The sequence below is a fragment of the Sylvia atricapilla genome, chromosome 12, assembly GCF_009819655.1.
Source record: "Sylvia atricapilla isolate bSylAtr1 chromosome 12, bSylAtr1.pri, whole genome shotgun sequence".
Lineage (NCBI taxonomy): Eukaryota > Metazoa > Chordata > Aves > Passeriformes > Sylviidae > Sylvia > Sylvia atricapilla.
The window spans coordinates 3,507,503-3,532,026 of record NC_089151.1 but is presented as its reverse complement, the minus strand read 5'-3'; the positions used below and the strand labels follow the sequence as shown (position 1 = coordinate 3,532,026).

Sequence of the window (24,524 nt, the reverse complement as noted above, 5' to 3'; positions counted from 1 at the left end):
GCAAAGTGGACTGAAAAATGAAAAAAGAAACAGTTTAGCTGCGGGGTCTGTGTAATTAATTGAAGGCTGGCACAGGTATTCAGAGCTAATGGAAAATGAGTGAGCAGGGCACAACTTCCTGACAAAGCTGGGCCAGTTCAGAATTACCTTAACCCCTCTACCAGCTGCATGATCGACACTTCCAGAGTGCACTTGGACTGTTTAACAGAGGTGGACGGGTGCCAAGGCCAAAACAAACTCCTCGTTAACAGCCCCAGAGTAAAAAGGACATAACGGACTCAGAGGAAAAAGGACATAATAGATCTTAAGGCATGGTGACCTTTTAAGATGGCTTAGTCAGATGCTTTCAGCAGTGATGAAAGGCAGAAATCTTTCCTCTTGCGGTGGCCTCAGAGACAGCTGGATAAAGCAAAATTGTTCTCCGTGCAGATTGCTGGAAGGAAAATAGTTTGTTTTCATGTATAAGGTATGCATCCTTCCTCTCAGCTGTAGGGTGGTGGCTTTCTCCTGTCAGGATGGGATAGGGTTTCACTGGTGGTTAGCAGAAAGAACCTCCACACCTCTGCCAGGACATGTCAGTCCTGGTAGTTTGATGCCACTTTAAAAAGTGAGTTGCCAATATTGCAGAAAGTCTGAGCTGGGGAGGAAAATGAGGCAGTAACCTGATCACTGCAATTCAGGTGTCTGGCTTTGGGTTTGCAGACTCCTTGTGGGATGGATTATTAAATCTGGACCTAAAAGTTGTGGTATGATGTGTGCATGCCATGCATGTATTTTACATATACACCGTCCACTCCACTTTGAAAGGCCATTAGAAATTTGCAAGAGTAAAAAAAAAAAAAAAGTGTCCATGTGCTAAATCACTTGGAATCACACACACCCAAAGAATTTTCAATCTCTGCTTCTGAAGGAAGCTGAGCACAGGCTCGTTGCCCCTCTGGCTTCAGTCATCTTCCTAGATACTGCTTTGAATATTGGCATAAAGAATTCTTGCAAGTATAGCTGGGAAAGTCTGAAATCTCTTTTTTCCCCCGCTATGTTTATTGCTCTGAAATAATTCCAGCCTCCTGACCACATTCGTGTCTGAAAAGCAAGAGGCAAATAACTGCTCTAATTTAGATGGGATGGCTTTGTAATCTGATGCCTGCAGAAACGAGCTTCTCTCCTCATGCAGTAGAAAATCCGTGCAGAGATGGAGCTCCTTCCCAATTACCTGTTAAGTGTCTTTTGTCCGAGTTCATTCATTTTATCCGAAGGCATCAGAGGGAGACTAACATGTATGCTCACTTTAATTCCCATTTAATAGCCTATTGCTGAGGACGTCTTTGCATTAAATTAGGAGATTTGGAACATCTCTGCCTCCGGGGCTGCAGGGAATAAAGCTGGGTAGAAAATCCTAGGAGCTGGGAGTGCAGAACATCTTGGGAGAGTTTCTGTGGTTTTGGTGCTGGATGAGAGGGCAGCTGTGGCCAGGCACTGCCGAGCCCACAAAGTGGGAAACCACAGAAAGCTGTGTCTGGGCACAGCCTGAGCAGAGGGTTGGGGATGTGTGGTGGGTCTGATCCCGTCCCTTTCAAAGAGCTGGAGGGCTGAGAAGGAAAATGGTTTTGTTCCCTGTGTCGGAGCTGTGTCCACACGGGGTTTTGCAGACTGACGTGAATTTATTTGGTCACTGCTCAATCCAAAGCTGAGCTGGGGCAGCTCTGGGATGCTGCTGGAATCTGGGTTGCTGAGAGTGCTCCATGATAAGTTCTGGGAGGCCTGGGCCGTGAGCTCAGTGAGATGAGGTCATGTTTGCCTCACTGAGATAGAGGAGACACACCAAGTTCCAGGAGACACTGCGTTTTCCTGTTGTCTTATCCAGGGATGCACAGTCCTTCCCCATGCCAGCTGTAACTGCCCAAGACTGTGTCCAGATACGCTCACAATGAACACTTGGTGGTTTTTAAATGTGTCTGAGAGGCTGGGTTCCCTGCAGCCCTCCAGGCTCTGACAGCTCCTTAGAAATGTTTGAGGTCAGAAGTCGCTTTTCTTCTGGAGGAGACAGGACTGGGAAAGAGCAGCTGGTTGTGATGGTAAATGTCCAAAGAGGACAGTCTCGTGCTGGCACGTGGATGGGCTGGATGCATGGTACAAGACCTCTCTTCTCTTTGGTTTTATTTGTAGGAATGTGCGGTAATATTTTAATCCCAACGAATTATCCTCCGAGGGCTGTTCTGAATAGAGCAGCTGTCAGTAATTACACAATGAATTCAGGGCACTGGCTGCTGGGCCCAGCAAGTCTGGCCTTTAGAACAAATACTCTCCTGGGCAGCAGAGCCAGCAGAGCTGCTTTCCTGTTTGCCTTTGTGTCATGTTGGAGCTCTCCTCTGGCTCACGACGGTGTGATATTCGATGAGGAGTGATCTCACCCCAGCATCCTGCCCTCAGTGGGAACAGAAATGGGATTTGTCACTTTTAACGTAATGCCTGTTTCACTGAGAGTGGAAAAAAGCTTAAAAGCCCTGAGACTTTGCCACCTCTGATGTATTTGACTGGATCCACTGGTGGACTCTCGTTTATTCTGGAAGGAGAAGGGGATCTGGGACTCAGAGGCTCAGGCCCACACTCCTTGATTCCGAGGTTGGAGCAAAGATCTCCAGCTGTATGCTGGAGGAGGTAGTGGAGCTCTCCACTGCTGGAGTTTCCCTTGGTGGGAAAGCCTGGAGATATCCCAACAGAAAGGACATTTGCTGAAAAATGATGCTGAAATACATCAAAGCACTGAGTGCAGGTCAGAACTCTTGCAGGACTCAGAAATACGCGTCAAGCTGGAGATCATGGGATCTCCAACCTTGAGTTTTGATTTTTAATTTTTCAAAACGTATTAGAAAAACAACTGCCTTTAGGAAAACAATATTAGAAAAACATATTAAAATATTAGAAAATAAAAAACATATTAGAAAAACAACTATCTTGTGGTTTAGGGTGGGATGGTCTGGATGTGTTCTTGAGGTCTTCCCACGTGGGTTTGTGTGTTTTCTGATGACCTGAGTGAAGCATTTACTCAGAAGCATGGCATCAGCTGGGGGAAATCATAGACCCTTTCCTGTTAGTGCCCTGGACTTTGATGGCAGTGGAACACGTTGAGAAATGTGATTTTAGCACAGAAATGTGGTGGCTTCACCAGGACAGGCCAGACATGGAGGGGTGATCTGTACCTCAGTCTTTCTCCACTACCTGCTGTTGATTTAATCTCTTGATCTAGCGAGTTTGAGATGAAAAACTGACCTGTTCTTTTCTCTCTGCCCACACCCTGAAGACCTGGGATGAGGAGCTGGAACGGTCAGCACACGCTTGGGCTCAGCAGTGCATCTGGGACCACGGCCCCAGCGACCTCATCAGGTCAATTGGGCAGAACCTGGCAGTTCACTGGGGCAGGTAAGGCTTGGGGTGCTGCAGGGTCATTGCAAAGGGTGGTTTAGGGGTCCTCCTTCAGAGACAGCTGGAAAGGTTTGCTCTGGTGTTTGGTTGAGCACTGTGGAGGTGGGAGAAGAGCTGGGGGTTGTTAATTTTGATGGTTTCAGTGGGATGGTTACTGTGGGTAATGCCTGCTGCCGCCTTCCACTGAGATTTTCCAGGAAACCTGCACTGATTTGGGCTCCTCCATCCACCTGGATCTTGGGGTAGCACCTCTGTAACACACTTAATTAAAAACTAATAAGATAATTAAAGTTACTCCTCCTCCTTGAGGAGAACAGGTACAGAGGTCTGAACCCTTGCTCCTAAATCTACTGTTTCAGAGGGGGTCCTGGCATCCTGCAGCTGAAGGCTGACGTTTCTCAGGAGCAATGTCTGCATTCAGCTCAGAATTTGTGTCTGGATTCAGTTCAGAGTTTAATTATCTCTTGCTGTGTTTTCCATAAATATTTATCTGGCTCCTGATTCTTCTTTACTGAAAACACTTTGCAGGATTTTTTTTTTTTTTTCAATTCTTGAGACAAGTTGCTAGACTAGAGTCATTAACTCAGTTAGGAAAGCTCACATGAAGGCTTCCAAAGGGATTTTCCTCTTCTTCTCAATGTGAAATTTGTTTATTGTTTAGCCCCTCTTTTTAAGCTTGTTATAGGTTAAACCTGCTTTGCACAGCAAATATTTTGTACTTGCTCAGAGCCTTGAGTGTTTTCCCCCCATTTCCTGGGTGGAAGTCCAGTTATCTTTGCTGTAAATCAGGTGGAACTTGGTGGAAAGCAAGCAAAATTTGCTAGTGTGAAATCAGCCTGATGTAAAAATTTGGCCCATTTTAAAGTTTGGAAAGTAGAGTGGTTAATTCATTGGAAACAAAGTCAAAAGATCTTGCTGTTCTTGGCTGTCCTACAAGTGCTCAGGATGGCCAAGGGCTCCTGATGGAGGAAGATCCAATCTTGCTCCCTTTGAGGTCTCTGAAAGGAAAGAAAAATCAGATTTATCTCAGCTTTTTCAGGAACGGGCCATGACTTGATTGCCTCCATTTCCTCTCCCGTAAAATAGGATTCGGAAAGTATTCGCTTCATGACATCATGAGATGGATGTTTTTAAAATACTTCTAATGAATGCCTTTTAATGAAAAGTTGGCTGAAAGGATAAGCTCCAGTTGGTAATGATATCATTTGGATTGCTGGCAGCTTGCTCTGTGTGAGCTGCTGAAAGCAATTCAAAAGCAGTGGGTTTGGTACAGTTTGGAGATCACTCTGTTTGCTCACTGTGTATGCAGTGTGTAAAATGTGCATGAGTTTCTAGAGGGGAGTTGTGACACCATTTTTGCTCCCCAAACAGCACAAACAGCATCAGCACTGCCTCAGACCATGGTATCTGAGGCAGAGGTGACACACAAGGTATGGGGGGCTTGGTAAAGGGAAAGATTACTGCCAAAAAAAAGGTAGGAGAGGAGTGCAGTGCATGAACTACTCCACACCAACTCCTGGTGGGATGTGAGTGAGGAAAAGCCCACTCTCTCTCAGAGGTCTTACAGCATTGGCTGTGAGTGAACTTCCAGGTTGAGCAAATTGCCCCGTGGTAAAACAGGTACATGATGGTACATAGTAAAATGGTAAAATAGGTACATGATGGCTTTTGGTTTAAGATGTTTGGCAAAGCCTAACTGCTGTTTACTTTCAAAACACGACTTTCTGCCAAACTACAAGGTATTTTGTAGTTGAGGGGAAAAGTGAGAGGGCATTTCAGGTCAGCAGCACTTGAGGATCATGTCAAACCCATAAATCATACGGAGTCAGGTCAGGCTGTGAATCTGAGGGAAAAGAAAATCATAGAAACACACAACAGTTTGAGTTGGAAGGGACCTCAAAGATCTTCCAGTTCCAACTACCCTGCCATGGGCAGGGACACCTCCCACTGTCCCAGGCTGCTCCAAGCCCTGTCCAAGCTGGCCTTGGGCACTGCCAGGGATCCAGGGGCAGCCACAGCTGCTCTGGGCACCCTGTGCCAGGGCCTCCCCACCCTCCCAGGGAACAATTCCTGCCCAATATCCCGTCTAATCCTTCATTTAAAATTTTATTTTACTTTTTTTATTGACCTTCTACCAGAACATCCTGACTCAAACTGCCTTTTTTCCCTCCTCAGATATCGTTCTCCAGCGTTCCACGTGCAGTCCTGGTATGATGAAGTGAAGGATTACACATTCCCATACCCTCATGAGTGCAACCCGTGGTGCCCAGACAGGTGCACAGGTGCCATGTGCACACATTACACCCAGGTAAAGGGCACCAAGGGGTCTGTACCCACACTCCCCACATCCCCCCTGTGTCTAGATTGGGGTAATTTGCTTATTTTCACTAATCTTCTTTACAGATAGTCTGGGCCACGACCAACAGGATTGGCTGTGCTGTGAATGTCTGCAAGCAGATGAATGTGTGGGGAGAGATCTGGGAGAACGCTGTCTACCTGGTCTGCAACTACTCCCCCAAGTAAGGCAGAGCAGCTGGGCCCTCTCCACCTCTCCCCAAAACTGGCAGCTCTCTTCACTAGCTCAGGGTCTGGGGAAGAGATTTCAGGCAGTCTAGACTGGTGGTTGTGGCTTTAAATTTTTACTTTAGGCAGCAGCACAGGGCTGGTTCAAAACTACTGGAAAAGTGAATGAGAGGCTGGGGCCAGGCTGGAGCTTTGATGTTCCTGCCACGGGAAGGGAAAGGAGGAGCAGGAGATGAGGAGATGGCCAGGATGGAGCTGGCGTGTGCTGCTGAGCAAAGCTTGTTCTCTGCTGTCACAGGGTGGGAAGGGATGGGGTGGTGGTTAATGCCAAAAAAACCCTGAAATAACTGCAGCAGTCGAGATCTCACTAGCTCGACGGTTTGATTAAATTTCAAAATGAAAATCATATTTCTTTGCCTACTACATCCAGGAGAAGTTTACTATCTGGCAATGGCAGTTAGTATTTTCTGGTTTAATGGCTAATAGGAGAAACATTCCTACTCCGAGCCCTTGGCAATTTAAAACTTCAAAACAAGATGAAATAGGGAAATCGCTCCGTGCAGAGCGGCTTGGGGAGCATCTGACTCCACGGGATCATAGTGCAGAATAACGCAAAGGAAAAAGAAGTGTGGGGCTGCAGCTGTTATGTCCCAGGCAAAGCTCTCTGGGTGGGTTCTCTAAGCCCCTCTCCCCATGTCAGATGAGCACAATTTGCTCGTGGTTGGGTGGGATTTACCAACCAGCTCCTCCCGAGGGATAACAGCATCTCCCCCGGAGCCCCCGCAGCAGGCTGGGCGACTTACACGTCATCCGTTCAGAGCTGCTGCATGGAAAAATGCTCTATTTCTGCACTTTCTGCTTAATCTTTTCTCTCTGGCATCGGTGCACATTGTCCTCATGTAGCCTTATAGGTGGAGACAGCTGAGAGAGCATAACCCAGGAGTTTATAGCCACAGCTTAACTCCGGCTCCTTCAACCTCCTCATCCCCTAAAACCTGCAGGACAGAATGCCAAAACAGGCTGCTGTTTCTGGGGAGTTTCTTCAGCAAAATGCAGTAATCCATTGATTTACTCCTGTTTACATGAGATCCTGGTGTTTATATTGAAGTGTAATATAAAAGTGATATGGCACACGGTTTAAATCAACCCTTAAAAAACGTCATTTTAGGGATGGAACGAGGAGGAACATCTTTCCTACAAGGCTGGTTGTTTAGTCTTTATTTAGTTGCTCTAGACCAGGATGATATTCTTGGTTTTGGGGGCTTGGAAGGGTGTTTGGGTTGTGTGGAGGGTGCTCACTCCTGCTGTGCTCCCAGGGGGAACTGGATTGGAGAAGCTCCGTACAAGACCGGCCGTCCCTGCTCCGAGTGTCCCCCCAGCTATGGGGGGAGCTGCCAGAACAATCTCTGCTACAAAGGTACTGCTGGGGGCTGGGGCACCCCTGGGCTGTGGGACAAGGCTGGAGAAAACCTGTGGAAGCTTCTTATTAGAACCAGCCACAGCTTTGCACCCCTTTTAATTAGCCACCCTCAATATTCTGACGTCGAGACATGGGAAATTGCCAGCCACTGAAAAGGAAGAATCCTTGAGCTGCTGAAAACCTGGAGCTGGGATTCAGCACGTTTTCCTGATGGAAACAGAGAGCTTGGATGGGAGAAGCAGCACTGAACTTCCCTGAGCTTGGGATGGGAGCTGCAGTGGGTCTTGAGTGCTGGCAGGAGCGATCCCATCCTGGCAGAGTTTGTTGGGAAAGGGAATGTTCTCCAGGGCTTAGCAGAGGCAACGTGGGTGGGCAGAGCTTGGCTGCCAGCCCTGCTCCTTCAGGGGCCATGGATGGAGCCTTTGCCTCCCTCCTCACCTTGGTTCTCAGGGATGCAGAATGAACGTAGAGATTCGTGTCCCTTGGAGGAGAGGAGGGGGATCCTGGAGGGTTTTTCCTGACCTGTGGAATATTTTTGGAAAGGAGGTCAATAGAATAAAACATATTATTGGGGTGAGCCCTCCTATGCAGCAGTGCTACCCCCAGCATCCAGGATCCCCTGGGGTCATTTCTCTCCCTCCAAGTCTTTTGTTTCCCAGAGAACTGGGCTCTTTGAAAACACGGGGATTCCCTGGAGACTTGCCCAAAGCAGAGGCTTATTTTGCTGCCACCATGCACTTCTCACCTTTTTATCTTGTGGGTTTTGAAGGAGGACCCCTCGTGCAGGTGGGCTGCAGCAGGGAGAAGGAAGGGGATGCCCCAATGGAACATGAGCCCTTCAGAAAATTTGTCTTTTCCTCCAGAGGGAAGAGCTCAGTGGGAAAAAGAGGAAGGAATATCAGCAGGGTTTTTTTTCACTCATTAGTGGGGATCCCTTCAAATCTCCTTTGTGACATGCTGCAAATGCCTCTTCATGTGCAGGGGAGCAGGAGAGGAGTGTCCTGGCAGTAGCCGTGTCCTGCATCCAATGGGTATTTTTGATCTCCCGGCTGTTTAAAAGCAAATCCTTGTCCACCAAAATCATCCCCCACAAAACATGACCCTGTCTGACCTGCCCACCAGTCTGAGTGATTATTTTGAATCTCCTTTTTTCCCCAAGATCACCGTTATGAGGATCCCATCATTGCTGAGACAGAGGAGACCAACGAGGTGGAGATCCCGCAGGTGGCGGAGCAGAAGCCGGTGCAGTTCCACCTGCCAGAAAACAAACACAGCAAAACCACCAAGCCCAAGAAAATCTCCCCAGAATCCTACATGAGTAAGACACAGCCTTTCCTCTTTTTCAGCTGCTTTGAGCTTTGAAACCCCTCTGTGGGAAAAGGTGTGGGAAGTGAGGGGGAGACTCAGGGATAAATGAGATTGGAGGATGTTTGAGTGGAGGCAGAGGTGATGTGTGTGAAAATTCAGTGCTATTTGTGCAGAAAGCTGCTGGAAGTGGTGAGCAAAGCTCTCAAAAACCACTTCTACCTTCTGCAGATCGATCTGACTCCAGCAGTCCTTGTCCCCCTTATCTCAATAAAATACCAGTGTACCAAAAGTCCCCTCAATCAGTAATAAATTTGGGAAGTACTGGGTTTATTTCTCCTTTAAAAGCTCAACTCTCAGCACTTCCCCCTGTTCTTTTTAACTTTTCTGGGGCTTATAGCTTTTTTCCTCTTTATTTCTTGCTTGGGAATATTCCTGAAGTTATTTGTGGAGCTGCTGGTGCTTCCCGAGTTGTTTTCCAGCCGCTGTTAATTAAAAGACACTGATTGAGAAAACAAGGTGGGGCAAGCCAGTGGGTCCTTTTCAAGTTTATCTGCCAACATCTGGAGAGTCTGTAATTAAAGGGAGAATGAGAGCTCTGGCTGCAGACCTCGGGCTGTAAATCAAAGCCTTCAGCTGCATCTTCCTTGCTAATATTCCAAAGACACCTGTCTCAGGCGAAGGGCTAAAGAGGCACCAACAGCCCCAGGCTGGATAAAATCAGATTTTTATCTTGCTGCTCTAAAGACCTCCAGGAAAGATGTGTGGAGGCTGCTCATTTCTGTAGCTCAGGAGCAGGCTGAGAAATTTCCTTTAAAAAAATATATATTTATTAGATTTTTTTTTGTCTCCCTAGCACAAGTCATTACCTGTGAAACCAAGATGAGAGACAAGTGCAGAGGCTCAACGTGCAACAGGTAGGGTTTTGTTGTTACTTCTTAGAGTGCTGAGGGGAAAAAGTAAATAAATATTTGCTTTTTGTTACTAAATATTTTTAATAAAAAATTAATAAATATTTAATTTTTTATTACTAAATATTATCATATGGATACATAGGATAGGTTTATAGGATAGGTTGCACTATGTGTTTTTGGTGACTGTCTAGGTAGATCTCTTTTGGAAAACCCCTAAAATACAACAACAAAAAAATTCCCCTAAATTTCTTTTAATCCAAGCCTCCAGCCAAACCTGGCAATAAAGTGATTTGCTTGCCATGATGACCCACAGCTTCAGATGTCCAAAAATAATTTAATAAATTTAGGCAGAGTCATTTTTCGAGCCTTTTTTTCGTGCATTCCACTGCTGGCCAAGGCAGACCAATAATTCATGGCTTGTCCCCTCCCAGCCAGTCCAGAACTTCTGGTTAAGGTTTCTGCAGAGAACAGGACAGTTTATCACTTGGAGGAAAACCAAATCCACAGAACCTAAATATTGGTCGGGCTCTTGAGGAGGGTGGAGGAACTGTTTTAAAAAAGTAGCTATTTTGCAATCCTGTTTTTTTAAAACGGGAGAGCTACGTGAAATGAATGGAATGACTATTAAACGAAACAGAGTCAAACTCTGTTTTTCTTGAATTGTTTTTCGCCACCCTCATAGATATATATCTTTACCAGGTATTTGTGCCCAGCTGGCTGCTTGTACAGTAAGGGAAAGATCTTTGGAACATTTTATTACGAAAGTGTAAGTACCTTTTAATAGCTGCTGGATGTAATTTTGTGGGAGCCAGTGGTAATGACAGAAATGGGAAATGCCAACCGTCCTTGGTGTGAGTTGGCTTTTTGTATCCTCCGGTTGTGGTGCTGTAAAATGGTGCTAATAAGGATTATCTGTATTTTCCTCGTCTTGGTGTTGAAAAAAAGGGGCAGGCTCTGGGAAGGCAAAGTGGCTCCAGACGTGATTTTGTCAGGAATGGTCCTTAATGTGGACACCCATGGAAAGTGAGGGATGAGGATCAATAGGCAGCTCCTACAAGGATCTCTTTGTTCGTGTGGGCAGCTGTCATCTGAACAGAAGCTTTATATTAAAAACACTGTTAAATTTTGTAGCTAAATAAAGTTTTGGGCTGATTTGCTTGATCTTAAATTACTAAGATCATTTATGAATAGAGTACGGTGCCATTTTCCCATCAAAACTACTTTTGGGGTGAAGATAAAAGGGTTTTTTTGGGTAAAATCCGGTGGTTTTTTTCCTTATTTCAACTGTTGGTGTGTGACTGCATCACCCGTGATGTGTCTTTGCCCTGCAACTTCTGTGATTGCAGACACCCAACCCCTCCAAGTGGAGTCAGCAGAAATATTTTGGGTTTGAATATTTTGTCGAGAACTGGAAATATTTCAGGCTGGTCGCTCACTTCCAACACTGCTTTTCCTCTAAATTGTATTTAAATGTATGGTTTTGTTATTTGAAAAGAAAAAAGAAGCTTGCCATTCAACCAGGCAGTGCTTAAAATAATAGTAATAAAAGAATCAGGCCACGTTGGGAGAGGAGGATTTAACAACCAGATTCTAAAGGAGTGTACTCAGCTTGTTTGAAGGCGGTTTCATTTCTCCTCCGTTTTTCACATAGCAGTTGGGCAGCGTTGCTCCGTGAATGAGATTTTATTTGACTCATTTCACATTTTATTTATCCCCTGTCAGTCCTCCAGCATTTGTCGTGCTGCAATCCACTACGGAATCCTCGACAACAAAGGAGGGCTGGTGGACATCACCAGGAAAGGGAGGACACCTGCTTTTGTGAAATCCACCAGGAACGGTGTGGAGTCATTCAGGTACTGCCTGCACCCGAAACTCTTGGTATTTGCTTCAATGTTCAGTCATCTTTGTTGCTCTCATGTAGACACAATGATCCAAGTAATTCTACTCTGCTTATTTATTTTAATTTGTTTGTTTGCTTGTTTTACAGGAAAAGCAAACCTTCAAATGCGTTCATGGTTTCTAAAGTCACAAGTAAGTCTTAAAAGCTGAGGGGAGGAAATATTGTTGCTGGAGTTTTATGGGGTACTTGAAAAGATCTTTCAGGGCTCTTTTTAGATTTCAGTGGTTGTGTCAAATGGTTCCGTGCCACAACCAAACTCCGGAGTAGTGGTCCAGGGTGATCTAGAACCTTGGAGTGACTGTCCACCCACCTTGGGCAATTCCACCACCACCCACCTCATTTTCCTGGGGGCAGCTAAGAGGAAGGGAGAGAAATAGGTGATGATGGGCCAATTCCAGCAGCAAATCCTGCTGATGGATCCTGGTGGGCTCCAGACTTCAGCTGCTGATAGTAAAGGCATGGAAGTTGAAGCACTCAACTTAAAAGCCTCAGTGAAGTGTCAGCTCTTAGTTAGTTTTACAAAAACTAAAAAAAAACAAAAAACAAAAAACACAACAAAAAAAACCCTAAAAAAAAAAAAAAAAAAAAAAAAAAACAAAACAAAAAAAAAAAAAAGGCTGATGTCCTAGTGCAGTAATGCAATGAAAAAAACCAATACATGTGAAATTAGTTTTTAACAGTGTGTCACCACATTTCTGATGGGCGTATAAATGAACACTGCTCTACTTTTTAAACAATTCTCACTTTCTGAATATCTTTGAAAACTTCCCCCAGTGCAGAATCATCCTTTTGGTGAGATCCACCTGAGCCCCTTTCAGGGAGAACTTTTGGTGTCGGGATATTTGGGCTCCACGTGCGGAGCTGTAACAAACCCACGTGCTGTGGATCAGCTGCTTGTCTCTTTTGAAAGCTGTGACCTTTTTGAGGCCACGTGTGGCTGCAGGATTCCTGCTGGAGAGCTGGTCAGCCCTGTCCTGGGATCCTGCTGCTGGAGCAGCTTTCCTCCTGGTGCTCTCAGTTGGACAAGGGCCTCACCAAATGCATTGTGTGGCTCTGACTTGTGTTTTCTGCAGCAAGCCTGAGCTTTTTGGTCTAATAATTTGCCTTTCCACATTTATCTTGGCAGCACAGACTCTGGACTGTTACACCACAGTAGCTGAACTGTGCCACTTCAAAAAGCCAGCGAGCCACTGCCCAAGGTAACACAAATCTGTTTGGTTTAAACCCTCTGCCCTGAGGAGGGGCAGCTTAACAGAGGTGCTGAGGGCCCTGGATTTGAGGGCTGGTGGGAGAAGAGCTGCTCATACTGGCTGAACTGGAGGAGGGGGTTGGGAATGGTGTGTTTCCTCCTGCCACCACGCTTTTCTTGGCATCACTGTAGGATATTCCCTTTGTGTTTTTGGATGGCTTCAAGTAACGTCCCAGCCAGGCTGCACAGTGCTGTCCCAGCACACTCTCATAACTGCACACTCTATGTCTTTTTGCTGAGGTTTGGATGTGGTTTTCCTTTCCACCTTAAAACATGGAAGAAGTTTGTTCTGGAAACTGTGCAGGATTAAGTGACCAGGCAAGGGGGCACAAACACATGCAGGGATTTAGGTGCACAGAACTGAGCAAAAATACAGGTGCTCCCCCTTGAGAGGGTCATAAAAAGACCAATTCCTCTTCTAGTGGTCCAAATCCCTCTGTTTGCAGTTCTGCAGCAGCAACCAAATGTCATCTGAGGGGAGCGAATAATCGAATTCACTATTGCCACCTGCAGACCAGATGCAGGCACTTGAAATCTCCCGGGAATGCAGCTCGCCTTCCTGTCCAGCAGTTCCATGGAGCATAAATCTAAATCCATTGTTTTCTAGGATTTATTGCCCAGCCCACTGCAAGGACGAGCCATCGTACTGGGCGCCCGTGTTTGGCACCAACGTTTACGCCGACGTGAGTACAAACCTTTCCCTGCATGTCCTGACAGTCCTGTCCCACAGCTGGGGTCACACCGGGGCTTAGGGGAGAAATCCACTCTCTCTTGTGGACATTCCATGTGGGGAAGGGCAAATTTGGGGTGAAATATGGGGTCGACAGGCTTGGGGAGCCCTTCTGTTCTCCAGCGCTGATTTATTCTGAAGGATTTAGATGTGTCACTCCACACCTCCTTGGGTTGTGGCCACTGGGATGGTGAGTCCTTCTGTTCTCCAGCACTGACTCCTTCCTAGAGATTTGGTCACATCCCTCGGCCTCCCCAAGCCTTTGGGCTCTGGCTGTGAAATCGTGGTTACACTTGTTCACTTTTGTAAAGCATTTTGGGATTTACGGATAAGCACCAAAGGGCTTTTATTCCATCCTATCACACTATAGAGCTGACAGAAAAAGACCCCTCTCCCCTCTCTTCCTCCTTCTGGGAGAGGAGCAGTTTCTGAGCAGCCAGGACAGAGCTCAGAGCAGTGGAAAGAAAGTGTGTGAGCTGGTTTTATGGGTTTGTTTTTCTGAGCTCTGCTGGTGGAGATGAGCAGAGACTTGATGCTAAAACTAGGCAGAGTCATTTTCATGAAATCTCTTAATACTAGGCCTCTAAAAACTGGATGTCAATGTTTTTCCATTTGTGGGTGCCTGGTTATTTTGGGTTTTTTTCCTCATTTTCCTTTTTTCCATCGGGGACTGTGTTCAGGAATGCCAGCTCCCTGGCTGCCCTGTAGCATCATTTTGAGAGCCTGGGGGAAGCAGTCAGCAGATTGTGGATCCCCATCTTTGGCTCAGCCTGGAGCTTTGCAGACTGCTGAGAAAATCCATCCTGCAGGAATCATAAAGTAATTTGGAAATGCAATTAAAAAAAGAAAAAACAAACCCACAGCATTTTAAATTTTGCTCAAGACCAATTTTTTTGAAGGTAGAGCTGCACAAACAGGTTATCCTGGGCTGGCTCACAGGCAAATCCACGGAACAGCTGCCTCCCTGTGGTACCTGCCTCCTGCATGCTCCCACCTGCAGGAAATGGGAAATAGTTTTCCCTTTTTTTTACAGAGGGCAAACCTCCCTCAGATCAGCCCTGAACAGGGCCTGTGATTACAAAGGAATTAGGTGAGGAGCAGCAGCCCAGGCTGGCACTGCACTGACGCAAAAGGATTAGTGTCCTTTAATGAACCCATTTCCTACCGTCCCTCCTGGGTATTGTTTCAAATACAGGGGCATGGATGGTGGCTTGGGAGAAAAACAAAAAACAGCAGTAATAGTAATAATAATAAAGTATTTGGCCACTTCCTCGAGGGTTTGGTTAACCTTTTTTGTGGACTACTGTGCTGGCAGGGTGATGTGGAGGTGCCAGGAGAGTGTTGAGGTTGGTGGCAAAGCAGGTGAGACCAGCTGGGACAAAGGGCTTGAGGTGACTCTGAATGGTGCTGCAAAGGGAGATGTGGGGATGCTGGGAATGCTCAGAATGGGAAGTCAGGAAGAGAAATAACCACATCACATAAGGGAGATTTGGGGAAAGGCTTTTCCCAGGGAGAAAGGCCTGTGCAGGATGCTGGGAATTAACCCAAGCCCACTGCTGAGGAATAATTAAAACAGGCAATGAGCTGGATGAGACAAATGCTGGTCTTCTGGGAGGGTTTTGGGAAGCCAACTTCGCATCTAGTGGGGCACCTTCATGGCCCTGGGGGCACTTGGGCTCCAACTGAGTCTTCTTCAATAAGCTATCTAAAAGAAAATGAAGCACTTAGCCCCGTTTCCAGTCTGCATGTTGCTTTAAAAAGCAGTTTGGGGAATTGTTTGTGGGCAAATCAGTAAGACTGTGGCACAGGGGTCTACGAGAGACTTGAATTTCAGGGTAAATGAATAAAATGCAAGAAATATGCAATGGTAAAAGTGGCCAGGCCTGGTTCTGGGATGACCATAGACCCATAGAATGGTTTGGATTTGGAGAGACTTCAAAGCTCATCCAGTTCCACCCCCTGCCATGGGCAGGGACACTTTCCATCGTTTGCTCCAAGCCCTGTCCAATCTGGCCTTGAGCTGCTGGAACAGCCAGGGATCTTTATGAAGGTTGTAAAAGAGCTTTGGAGTTCCATGAGGCTCTGTCATTTTTCACTCTGCCTGGCTCCTGGTTTCCTGCAGGGGAAACCCATCCCTGTCCCTGCCCAGGAGCCCTGTGGAGCCAGGAAAGAGAATAACACCTCCACTTTTGAGATTAGGTTTTATCCAGAGCTGTGCAGTGGTTGTTTGGAGGAGGATGGATGGATGGATGGATGGATGGATGATGGCCTGCACAGAGGCAGGAGTTTGTCACCAGAGCAAACCAAGTCAGGAGTCAGCTCTCAGGAGATATTAATTATTAAATGATGACTCAATGATTAAACCAGTCACACTAGTGATGAAATCCTGAGTGATTAAGGTCATAGTCAGAGAATCTTCTTGATGACTCACTGTAAACTGTGTTGTCATTTTATGGTGTGTGCCCCGGGGCTCATTTTGTCAGGAATTGGTCTCAGAGCACCCTGAGGGCCTTCACCATGGAAAACTGCTGTGTCGTCCGTACTGCTGTGCTCCTGAACCTGGAAGGGAAGGCCTTTTTCTTGTAATATCTCATCTTCCAAAAGCTCTGCAATCATTTCATCAAAGCACAGCCTGGCCTGGGACATGAGAGGGCTGTAATCCAACAGAGTGATAAGGGGAGGTTTGGGGTGAGTCTGCTGGTCAAAGCTTTGAGTGAACAGCAGAACAGCAAGTCCTGGAAAAAAAACCCCAACAAACCAGGAATGCTTTGAAAAGAACATTGTTCGGGATGTCTCCCAGTGGAGAGGGTTGCAAATTGATTCAGGAGAGTTTGATTTTACAAGCCACTTTTAGATTTATAGATTTCCCACCGCATATTAGGGAGAATTCACTGCATATCTTCCAAACACAGCATTCCCTTGCTCCCTTGACCATATATAGAAGCAAAAAACCAAACTGGCACTCAAAACTCCCGGGACTGCCAAGAGATAGGCCATCCAAAGTGATAAATATATAGGGGACAAGGCAAAGCTGCCATATATGGCTGGGAGAGGGCAGCATGGGCTGTACTGTACGTATGCAACGGGAACAGTTGCACTTGGCGCTGGCTTTGTGGTGCTTGGATTTTCAGCAATCAGGGCATTTCTGGGCTTGGGATTTTCACCTGCTGCAGTTCTCTGTGCAAAGCTGTTGTTTTTTATTCCTTTCTGTTCTTCCAGCTTGCCGTGTGTAAGCCCTGCAGAGAGTCGAAGGCCAAGTTTGCACTATCCCTCAGCCTTCCCTGCTTCTGCTCCCTTTTCCTGGATGCTTTGGGGGCTTAGTCATCAGTTGTCACTGGTTTGTGTTCCTCCAGCTCTTCTGACTCTGCACATCTGGGATGTGCAATAGAGAAACTTTAGTGTTTCCAGAAGTGTAATCTCCCTGCACATTTGGTGTTGCTTTATGGGGTAATGCCCATCCAAAAACTACAGCAGTCAATGGGGGCACCCCTTCTGTCTTTCCTGGAAAGAAGGATGTGATCTGTCCCAGATAATTGGTGGTAATTTCCCTTAATTCAGGAGCAGCATTTCCTTTTCGTGAGGATGAATAACCTTTGCTGAGGTCAGTGGGAGAGTTTCACCTCAGAGGTTTCTCTGGTGCAGTGGCAACAGGCACTGGGCTGGGAAGTTGTCCTCAGTTCAGTCTTGGCCCTGGATAAGATGAAGAAATGTGGGTTTAGACAGGATATTGGGCAGGAATTGTTCCCTGTGAGGGTGGGAGGCCCTGGCACAATGTGCCCAGAGGAGCTGTGGCTGCCCCTGGATCCCTGGAATGTCCAAGGTCAGGTTGGACAGGGCTTGGAGCAACCTGAAGGTGTCCCTGCCCATGGCAGGGGTGGAACTGGGAGATTTTTAAGGTCCTTTCCAACCCAAACCATTCCACGATTCGGTGATGATCTCACAGGTGCAGCTCCACCTCAGAATGATAGAAAATCTTGTCCCCTGCAGTGATGGTGGATCTTCCTTCACCCAGGGATTAGGACATACCTGCAAGATCTAGTCTCTAATTTGTCCAAAAGAGCGACAAAAAATAGTTTCATTGCTGTTTCTTTATCTAATCCCTGTTTTTCTTGGCATTTACAGAATTGATAAATCTCGGTACATAAAATATAAACAGTGAATAAGTCAAAGCAATTAATTTTTTTTCAGAGCTCCAGTATCTGCAAGACTGCAGTGCACGCAGGGGTCATTTCAGATGAAAGGGGCGGCTTTGTGGACGTGATGCCTGTAGAAAAGAAGAAAACCTACGTTGGCTCCTTAAAGAACGGCGTCCAGTCGGAGAGGTGGGATTTCTTCCCTCTGTACTTTCCTCTTCTTTTCCACAGAGGGTCCAGCTGCCTGTGAAAGTCAGCAGGGATCAGCTCCACAGGCTGGGGGCTTGGAAGGATGTGACTTCCCAGTGTCACTGCGAGTTGTGACACCCAAAGAAATGGAGCGTGGTGTCCTGCGCTCACCTTCCCCCAGCCAGGAGCTGCATCCAGGCTGCTGTGAAAGGTGGGAGATGTTGTTAAGCCTTGTTAGGTTCTCTTACAGCACAAGTTCAGGTTAATACACTTTGCTGTGTGTTTAACGCATCAGGAGAAGAGCACAGCTGTTTTCAGTTTTCAGCCTGGGTCACGATTTGGGTTTTATAATTTGGGTTTTCATTCAGTTCTGGGGTGTAGGATTCATTTGTATTGGTTAATTCATGTCCTCTATTCTCTTCCAAAGAAGCATGAGTAAATTAACCTCTTGAGACGTGATCAAACACTTTTTGAAGACAAATTTTCCATCTTTGTAGGGCTTTTTTTGTAGTTTCTCTTAGGCCAACCATGTTGGTTTCAGTGAGCAATTGCAAATCTGTGCTCCCAAAATCCTGCACCTCCTCATGATCACAACAATCCTGTCACAGCTCATCCAGACCTTTCTAATGGGAGACTTCCCTTTCAATCTGTAGTGTATTTTTTCAGATATTGGTGTGATGGCCCTGATTCCTCAGGGCTATCTTCTCAGGTATGGAATTTCCCACAGTTAGGGGGATTTTGGTGTCTGCTGCCTCTGTCTGCTCTGTGCAGATCTTCTTTTATAAAGACCGTAAGAAATTCTATCAAGTTTGCTGGTTTTATTCTAACACTGTATATCCAAGAATGCTTTAGAGCATCTCAAGAAATAAAACCAGACTAAGACAGGAAAGTTATAGCTGTTAAATATGGGGGTTTTAATGTAGATTGCCAGGGTCAGTGTTTTCCAATTTCATAAGTTGGATTTAGGTAAAAAACCTTTAGGTGAAATTGCTTTGATTTTTTTTTTTTTTTTTAATCTCAGTCTTGCTTTCACTGATCTTTTATACTAAAAAACAACTTTTTTCTGGGATGGCAAACAGTGCCCTAACTAAGAATAAATCCCACCACCCTCAGGGATGTGCAATGTGAGCAGCCAGCTCTGGTCTGAGAGGTGAGGGAAACCAGAGACCTCCTCACAGCAGGATGAAGATTTGGAAATTGTTATTTACACTCAGTAATAAGGAGCAGCTTCATGCTGTGAGATTCAGCAGACAGTGAAACAGCTTTTCCAGGATTAAGGTGAACCCTCACCCTTTTAGGACACTGGAAATAACCTTGGGTAAAGATACACACCCAAACAGGTGTGGGAAGAGATTGCCTTGAGGATTTACTGGGTCCTTACCCTTGCTGCAATATTTATTTTGTGGGAATATGAGATTTTTGTATTTTTCCTGGTTTTTTTTTTTCAGTGCAGTAGGGAAGAGAAACACCCCCTTTCCCCATGCACACAGCCACCCCAAGCAGCTCAGAGTCAGAGCATCTGGGGACACCCCTGCAGATTGAAAATGAATATCCATATTTATTGTCATTTAACATGAGCTGATCTGGCCATTCCCACTGCCAGCACTAGGAGCCAAGCCAGACAGGCCCTGGGAACCTGCCAGCCTCTTTGACAACCGTTTTTTTTTAGGAAAACATATTCCTATTTATGCCTGAATCTCTGCACAAAGGAGCACAGTGTTCCTTGGATAAGAGCTAGGGCTGTAAGAGAGTCTGTTGTCTTCCAGCTCCTTTTGTTGGCATTAGCAGTGCAGATTTGGGTTGAAAACACAAGGAAAAGGTGAAACCATGGATTCGTGCCACTTCTTTTTCATCCTTTACCTTTCTCCTACTCCTGGTGGGAAAGAGATAGGAGAAAAATCAGAGTTGCCCGTTTGGGTCCTGCAGTGTCTTCATTTTTGTCTTTTCCTCTTCCCTTTGTCTCCAGCCTGAAGAATCCTTCGGATGGGAACGCTTTCCGAATCTTTGCTGTGAAGCAGTAAATCCCCAGGGAAGGTGCAGGTTTCTTTGGGAGAGCTCTCTGTGGATCTCCAGAGACACCAAAGCTCCTCTGAACGGCATCAGCTCTGCCCGTACCCTCCTTGCTGACCTCCTTCAGGGAATTCCAAAAGAAAAAAAGAGGGGGAAAAAACCAAAAATAACCCCCAAGAAAAGCCCCCAGGTTCTGACTCAGCTGTTGGCATCTCATCGCACCCGTGCAGCGTTGTATCTCCTTGTCTCGTGTTTGTTTTTTGTGTTTCTCTAGGGGCATTCAGCGACCATAAACTGTTCTAAGTTTCATTTTTACCAGAGGTGTTGCCACACAGGACGATGGTGGCTCCACGTGCAGCAGATTCAGGGATCTCAGCCTGGGCCTGGATGGTGTTTTTAGGGTGTGAAGCTTCTCCTGGGATGGGTGTGAGGATGAGCAGACTCGGGAGTGAGCAATTGTCCAGGAGCTGGACACTTTGACAGGAGAAACTCATTGGAGAATTGCATGGTTTAGGGAGAGGAGGGGTTTTGACAGAGTGCTTTTGTGTATGTTGGATGGTTTTTTCTGTGCAAAAGAGGATAAAAAGTGGTGTTTTCCCACTGAGGTGGCGTGCAGCAGCACTGCTGTGTGAGGCTGCTGGGTACCTCCAGTGATGGGGTTTGGGGATGTTCTTGGCAGCCAAAATTGAGGTTTTGTGGGCCTGGAGCAGGATGTAAAATGGTGGCAGAGATCCTCACTGCAGAAAATGAGGCCACCAGGTTAATCCAAAGAGCAGGTTTAGTGTTTGCTGGTCAAACACTCCCAGGTATTTTGTGAGTCTGGCAACCTCTGAGCAGTCAGAGGACCAGGGCTCCTGTGCTGGCACATCTCATCCTATACTCCACGCCATAACTTCAGTTAAATGCAGTGTATTGGTTTATACAGCAGTGCTGGTTGTTTTATAGTAGTTAGGTCGTGATAAAATTAATCTTATTTCTGCTAAGAATGGTTGCATCTGTAGGAAGTAAGTTCACTTTCCCTTTGTGAAGCTCCTTGTGGTGTGTGCAGTTCTGAGACTTTAAAATGAGATGTAAATTGGAGCAGATTAATTTTTCCTGTCCAACTTGTGAAGCAAACAGAACTTCAATGCAAATGCTGTACCCGTGAGCATTTGATGTCCAGGACGGTGGGTTGTGCAAAACTCGCTAAGGTGTTGCCATGATGTTATTCCATATTTTGATATTTTTGTCTTGACGTGCACCCAGATGTGTTTCAAAGCCAAGAGAAGGGCTCAGCATGAGCTGCTTTCTAAAGGCAGAAGGATATTCTCTGCTGCATATTGGAAATGGATTTTTATGATTGGTCTAAACACAAATCTGGTGGGTTTTTGATACACACATATCCAGTGACTTCATCAGCCATGAGAACACAAAGTCAACAGTGGCTCTTCAGTCCTTGTAAATACACAGTCCTCCTGCTCAAAAACTAAATTGCAATATTGGATAACGAATGAGAAAAGTATTTCCCTCCATTTGGCAGATGTTTCACAGCTGCTCTTATGCCCAGAATATGTTTGGTTTAATCTAGACAGACATAAGAGCCATATCATCAAGGTCTTTCAAAACACAGACCAAAAGCATTTATATGATTAAACGCTTCTTTATTTCTGTAAACACCATGAAATCAGCAAGGAAATGGCATTTAAGTGACATTTATCACTCAGTTTGTCCCACTACTGGGATTTATTTCTCCGTAAAACCTGAATTTGGAAAGAAACCTTTTGTAAAACCTGGAATTGGAGCTCCTTTGCACTGTCTCCAAAAATACTGCACAGAAAAGCTGCATTTGGGGTGGATAGAGAGAAGTGACTCTTCGTGTCATCTTTGTTTATGTAGTATTGTCGTCCAAGGTGTACAGTATTGATTTTAGTTAGGAAAACTGAACTATTTCTTTTTCTTACTCAGTAAATTGATGCTGAAAACAGCTGGAACACATCCTAGAACAGCTGCTGGTTGGGAGCATTTGAGATGTTGGCAGTGAGGAAAAGTTTCCCTGTTTCTGCCCACTGTGAAGCCTCAGGGTGTTCACGGTCTGGTTCAAGCCCATCCAACACTGCAGCAGGGACCTGGGACACCCTGGGCCAGTTGGGCTGGGAATTGGATTGGAGAGAGTGAGGGGTGCAGTCAGGTTCATGGGGACTGCAAGAGCACATAAAACACCTCGTCTCTAGTGTAGGATCCATGAAAATTACGGATGGAAAGGAACGTGAGGGCTCTTGGAGTAAAACCCAGGGGATTACTGTGAGCACATAAAAATCCAAACAGCTGGGGATGTACCTAGGTGATGGAGAGGGGGACAGGGGAAGGGTTATTATTCCAACAGAAATATCCTAAAGCGCTTAATTCAAGTTACAATTGCGTATTTTTATCTGCAGCCAACTGGTTTGGATTTTTAGAAACCGATGTTAATTTAAGTCTGTATCTGTTTATTTTTGTATTTGTTGTACAAAAGAGAAATTGTGACTTTACTACACAAATATTTTTCGAGGTCCTGGGTGCTATTAATTTAGACATACCTCCACCAGAATTAGGGGCGATCAGGTCCTCCAAGGCAGTCATGACCTATCAGTGACTTGCCATCGTGTGTGCTAGCTATTCATAAATAGGTGGGACAGTACCAGCTTTTCAGCCAAATATTGACAGATTTTATTTGTGATACCATGACATTTCCTCAGCCGGCTTTATTTCAGTGCAGCTTGAAGATGCATCATGTCTGTATCTCACCAGGCCTGTTCCTCCTCAGCCCCAGCTCAGCACCTGTAGGCACCTGAAGCATCCAGGTGCAGCCAAAGCTGACTCTGCCTGGTTGTTCTTTTCCAATAATTTGGGATTTGGAGGCTGTGGCGTGGTCATTGCAGAACCATCAGGCTCAGCCAAATCTCCAGGAAACACAACCAGGGTGAAATCCAGAGCCTGTGCTGGTGGGGCCTTGGCTCCACTTATTCCTTCTTTTTAAGGCTTTCAGCCAACAGCTGGTTGAGGAGGCTCCAGTTGGTCACTTGTTCAGTCTAAATGTTTAGGGCCAGTTCATAGAGTTGCTTTTCTTTTTTTTTTTTTTTTTTTTTTTTCTATGAAAAATGGTGTATTTTACTTCCTATGTATAAAAGTTACTTGTAAATTTTTGTTTGCCTTTGCATGTTTTCCAAGGGGCCGTGGTTGTTTATAAACTAGTTTTTTTGTTTGTTTGTTTGTTTGTTCTAAATGCAGAATTGTAAAATATCTTTTCCTCCTTACCCTTCCATTTTCTTTTGATTTCTGAATTATTTGTGAAATAAAATCTTCCCGGAATGAATGTTTCCCTTGTCTTTAATGCTCAGCCAGAGTTGGGTTTGTGTTTAGAAGAGCTATTTGCGATTAATCCTGGGCTCTAGAGTGTCCCCTGGAGACTCCAAATGAGATTGGGATGTGCAAAGCCTGTTCCACAAACAAATAAACTACTCAGTACCCAGGCATTAAAACAGTCTTTACCACACAAAAATTAGAGGTATCCTTAGTGAAACATAATGAAAGTAAGGGAAAATCACTGCCTGTCTGTGAATCCCTGCAACATGAGGGCTAATTAGATTAATGGGCTGGAAATAGCGTTTAATGATTCAGAGTTGCAAAATGCAAATGAGGTGAACGCCTCCTCACCTGAGCAGGCTGGTGTGCATTGCACCCTCATTTTTTGAAAGGAAAAGTATTCAGCTTTTGCAATTCCCTTTGAAATTTTCTCCAGGCTTATCCTTGCTGACAGCACCACAAATCAAACCAGTCTTTTTCCTGGTAATCCAACCTCATTTGGTTAAAGGAGCAACAGAGGGAGGTTCATAACTCACCCTCCAGACAATGAGCACCAGATGGGTTTTGACCAAAAACGTGGGCTGGGCCATGGGATGGGGTCCTGTTTGACCAGACCATGAAATTTGCATTTTTTCATTACCTATACAAGAGGATTAATGTTAAATATAGAGATATTTGCTTTATTTCAGGGCTGGGCTGATGCAGTTATGGTTGAACAGTATTTCCCTGTATACTCCAACCAAGGAATGATGAGATAACATCCTTATTGCCCTGCCAGTGGTTTCTGTTCAAAGGGAAGTTTCATGGCTCCTGCATATTCCTCAATTCCAAACTGCTCATTTCAATTTCCCTTGTGCTTCAGTTCCCCCCTTCTCACTGCTGCAAAAAATATCTCCTTTGCTGGAACTATTTGGGAAGATTTTCCCAAGTAGATCTTAAAGGTAAGCAGAGAGGGGAATTCAGGGTGATGGTCATTGTGAGGCTGCCTAAAGCATCCTATTAATGGCAACAATTCTTGGATCTCCTATTTGTTGGTGCTACAAAATGTCTCACTCTGTGATTTGGAACCAGACGATATTTAAGATCCCTTCCAGCTAAATCCATTCTGTGAATTCAGTGGTAAAATTTGGGTTTTGGTTGGCCTAGAGAGCAAAACAGCTTCGCACTCGAAATTCAGGGCTGAAGCCAACCCATTCTTTGGGTCACCTTCCCCTCTTTTGACACTGTCTCTGCTTTTGTCTCCTCCTGCTCAAGCCCTGGGCTTTGTCCTCTGCTCAGAAGGTGCAATTTCTCCCCCAGAAATTGGTGTTGTTGCAAGTTGTGTGTGAGAGCAGCGTGGCAAACAAAGCTGTGCATTCCTCCTGTGTAACAGGTGTGAAAAACAGGTAAGGGAAGGCTTGGGGAGAA

The 24,524-nt window shown here is 45.6% G+C and overlaps 1 protein-coding gene across 1 annotated transcript in view; it reads left to right on the top strand.

The window, feature by feature from the left end:
* Nucleotides 1-23,127, top strand: part of CRISPLD2 (cysteine rich secretory protein LCCL domain containing 2) — a 29,783-nt gene extending 6,656 nt beyond the window's left edge. The window contains exons 3-15 of the mRNA XM_066327519.1: nucleotides 3,302-3,420; nucleotides 5,599-5,731; nucleotides 5,827-5,942; nucleotides 7,263-7,363; nucleotides 8,526-8,684; nucleotides 9,528-9,588; nucleotides 10,285-10,351; nucleotides 11,308-11,438; nucleotides 11,573-11,616; nucleotides 12,612-12,684; nucleotides 13,342-13,417; nucleotides 17,653-17,786; nucleotides 19,753-23,127. Of these exons, the coding sequence (XP_066183616.1) occupies nucleotides 3,302-3,420; nucleotides 5,599-5,731; nucleotides 5,827-5,942; nucleotides 7,263-7,363; nucleotides 8,526-8,684; nucleotides 9,528-9,588; nucleotides 10,285-10,351; nucleotides 11,308-11,438; nucleotides 11,573-11,616; nucleotides 12,612-12,684; nucleotides 13,342-13,417; nucleotides 17,653-17,786; nucleotides 19,753-19,807 (1,269 nt within the window). The 3' untranslated portion in view covers nucleotides 19,808-23,127. The remainder of the gene's footprint in view (nucleotides 1-3,301; nucleotides 3,421-5,598; nucleotides 5,732-5,826; nucleotides 5,943-7,262; nucleotides 7,364-8,525; nucleotides 8,685-9,527; nucleotides 9,589-10,284; nucleotides 10,352-11,307; nucleotides 11,439-11,572; nucleotides 11,617-12,611; nucleotides 12,685-13,341; nucleotides 13,418-17,652; nucleotides 17,787-19,752) is intronic.
* Nucleotides 23,128-24,524: the final 1,397 nt, after the last annotated feature.